The following is a 3,834-nucleotide window of genomic DNA, read 5'->3' on the forward strand; positions in this document are numbered from 1 at the left end:
CACACACACACACACACACACACACACACACACATATATATATATATATATATATATATATACACATACGTACACATACATAACACACACGTACACACGCATACACATACGCACACACACATACATACACACACACATACACGTACACACACATATATACATTTATATATTTATTTATTTATTGTATATATATATATATATTTATTTATTTATTTTTTTTTGTATATATATTATATATTTATTTATTTATTTATCTATCAGTGTACGATTTTTCAATCCCTTAGAGAGATTGTCATGTCTCATTTGCATAATAAGCTCTTTTGCTTATAATTTCAAAAACCACTACAGGTGGCTGTCTGTCAGTCTTCTTCTTTCTTATCCATTTATTGCTTTATCTTGACCTTTTTATCATACTTTTATTATCGTTAATTTTGCTGACAAATTTGGCAAAAAAAAAGTGAAAAAAAATTTGGGAAGGATTCAAATTATTTGAATATTATTCAAATCTTCATGCCCCTCATTTCACTTGCATTTTAAACTTTCTAAAACTGTAATTTCGCACATTTAAAAAAATTATTTCATCATTAAAATTTATGAAATTTATGGAATTAAAAGTTATTTCATTATTAATTTATTTCTGCAAGAATGATTGTAATGTCCGATTAGATTCAAGTAATTTCATCAATTTCACTTTTGATTTTTACTTTTTTGTTCTTCCGACATTCCAATTAATTTTCCTATTTTTTTTCACCCATCAAAATGCAAATTAATTTAATTTAGCCTTTAAGAAATCTTCCATATCAATTGCAGCATCTTGAGAATTTTCGCCTTTTCCATTTTTGAACAATGGCTCATTTTTTTCCTTAATTTTATTTTTTCAAACTACGGTATTTATTTCTCAGCTGGAAAATGGCATATGATTCTTTAGGCAACAAAAAAAGAGAGAGAAAGGAAGAATGAAATATCATTGAAATTCAAACTATAGGTAACCAATGAAGGTTAGATAAGTATGAGGTATGTCATCGAATTTCATCATTTTCCGCCAAATGTAAAAATTTTAGACGCCAAACTTTGAAAGCAATAATTAATGCTATGATATTTGAAAGAAATTTTAAAATTTCAAAATAAATATTTGGAATATTCTTGGTAATCGATATTTATTCATAATATTAAATGATTAAAGTGAAGTGCTTTCTATTCCGTTTAATTGTTAAACTACCTGTCATATGGATATATTATTATATGCTTTTTTGACGATTAAGAATTCTTTTCAAAAAGTTAAAAAATAGAAGATAAAAGGGTTAAAGGCTATCAGAAGCTTACTGTATCTAAATTAAGCTTACTGTACCCAAATTATCAAATTCAAGCATTTTCACTGATACTTTAAGAGACAAGCAACTTTACCTTTAAAATAGTCCTTCCATTTCAAATGTGGCTATGTGTAGATTATGCTATATTCTTGTTCTTATTCTTTTAATTCCAATTCCAATTTATATTCTATTCCTGTTACTTGTTTAGTATTCCATTTTATACTCTATTCCTGTTATTTGGTTCGTATTCCACATTTACATTGCCTTCCTGTTATTTGTTTAGCAACTTATACCTATTTCTCTTATTTGTTTAGCAGTATTTAGCAGAATTTTCGCTTTCTTTAGGAAGAGAAAAACACTTCAATTACCAAAACCTAAGAAATTATTTACTATACCATTTTTTGTTGCCATTTCTTTTAAAACATTAAGCATATCTTTTACTTTCAAAAGAAACTTCCACAGTTTCTTTATCTTTCATTTCGATAAGTATATGCCAAATTTTAAAATAAATATCAAATTTAGAATGAATAATGTATCAGATTTAAAGTAAATATCAAATTTTTCTTTTTTTTGCAAGTAATTATTATTATTATTTCTCTTTTTTAAATTTAATTTTAGCTATATTATTTGCATATTCTTTGAAATCAAATATCATATGATAAATGAAAGTCGGAAATTTAAAAGTCATTTAAAAAGGATTGAGAGTGTAAAAAGAAAATGAAAATCATTATTTTTTAGACAATTCAAGTATGGCGACAATTTTCTGCATTTATCCAATAAATAATATCTTTATTAGTAATTTCTCAGTATTATCTAACAAAAAGAAAGAAACTGAGAAATGCTAATTCTTTTTACATTCATTAATCTAATTAGTTGTGGAATGAAGAAGAAATATCTGAGGAAATAATATTTCCAAAAAGATAGAAATTTTGAAGAATTAAATTACTTATAACAGTTAATACTTCTTATCACTAATTTCATTGTGCTTTTTTTTTTTGCAAAATTTGCGAAAATTTTAACAAATAACATGTTTGTCTCATGTTAAAAGACATCATAAATCCAAGAAAAGGTGATCAACGTTGTCATTATCATCATCATCATCTTAACGATGACACATATTGGTGTCACATTGCGGGAATAAAGCAACACATCAAATTGTCACCTTCGAGTTTCCATTTTCCTTTTTATTCGAATTTCATTTTATAATTTAGAAAATTTGATCTACTAAGAAAATATTTAAATTACAGTTCTCCTTCAGCACACATTTACTAATTGTTCTTTTTGTTTCGTGAAGATATAAATGATAAATTAAAATAAATTAATAAATCGAATAAAATATTTTTATTATAGTTTTTATATATTATAGTTAATAGTCTTTTTATTATAGCTTTTCTTTTTTCTAAAATTTTGGAAGGACTTATTTTTTGCATTATAGTTTTTATATGGAATGGTATGTAGTAAACGTCATATTTATAGTAAATATCATTATTTATAGTAAACATCGTTTTATAGAATGCATTTTACTTAGTGGAAATTTCAACTGTAAAATTAATAAAGACATTTAGTCATTCCTATTTTGCTTTATTTCTATTTGAAATGCTATAAATTTGTTCAAATTTAGGGCAAATTAATAATAGTGCTGTTGGAAAGATAGGGATGGTATATTCATAATGACCAACGATACTGTCAACAGTAAACAGTTATGACATTTATGTGGCGCATATGTCATCATTTATTTGAATCATAGTTAATTTCAGTAAAAATTTATTACTTTAGTATGATTTATTTTGAGAAAAATTGCTATACTTAATCAAAATACCGGAAATTATTAAACAAAATTGCAAATTTTTACGAATAATTTTGCAAGAAAGTGAACTGTTCTGTGAAATACATTGGAATTGTATTCTTTTATGAATATAAATAATTTTATTAAATTTAAAGCTAAAGATCACCATATTTTAATTCAATCCAGCAAGATTTCCTTTCTGTATATATTTGCATATCGAAACTTTCAAAAAATCTCCTTGTCTTTTTTGGATAAAATCATTAACTTTAACGTGAGTAGTCGAATTTCATCAAATGAAATATTTGAATCGTAAAATTTCATCAAAAAAAAAGAAAAGGACTTGTTGAATATAATAATTGAATCGATTGCCATAATATAATTGTTTTTCCTTTTCTTATGAATTTTGCACATCAAAGGTTTTCGTTTTTTTTTTTGAATGAAATCATCAAATTTTAATCTTCTTCTGATAAAAAACGAATGAACGAAATGATAATGTAATAATTTTAGTCTTTTTACCTTCTTCCTCTAATGCGTAATATTATGACAATGATTCCGGTCCCGGAAACAGGAAGGAAGAAGAGATTCTAATTTAGGCGAAATTACTGCATTGCATTCTATGATGCAACCCCACCCGCCCCAATAAAATTTCAAATTTTCAATCTTTTACTGAATAATAAGTATTTTTCGTCCTCGCATTATTGTCTAACAAAAAAAAAAAAAAAAAGAAAGAGATATCTT

At 25.2% G+C, this 3,834-nt stretch overlaps 1 protein-coding gene across 1 annotated transcript; it reads left to right on the top strand.

Annotated features, from left to right (window-relative positions):
* Positions 1–306, top strand: LOAG_13421 (hypothetical protein; the record flags this gene model as incomplete). Its single annotated transcript, XM_003148929.1, has 1 exon — positions 1–306. A coding segment is annotated over one exon (306 nt), but the record flags the coding sequence as incomplete, so codon positions are not given.
* Between the last annotated feature and the right edge of the window lie 3,528 nt (positions 307–3,834).

This window comes from Loa loa, assembly GCF_000183805.2.
Source record: "Loa loa unplaced genomic scaffold supercont3.13, whole genome shotgun sequence".
Classification (NCBI taxonomy): Eukaryota; Metazoa; Nematoda; class Chromadorea; order Rhabditida; family Onchocercidae; genus Loa; species Loa loa.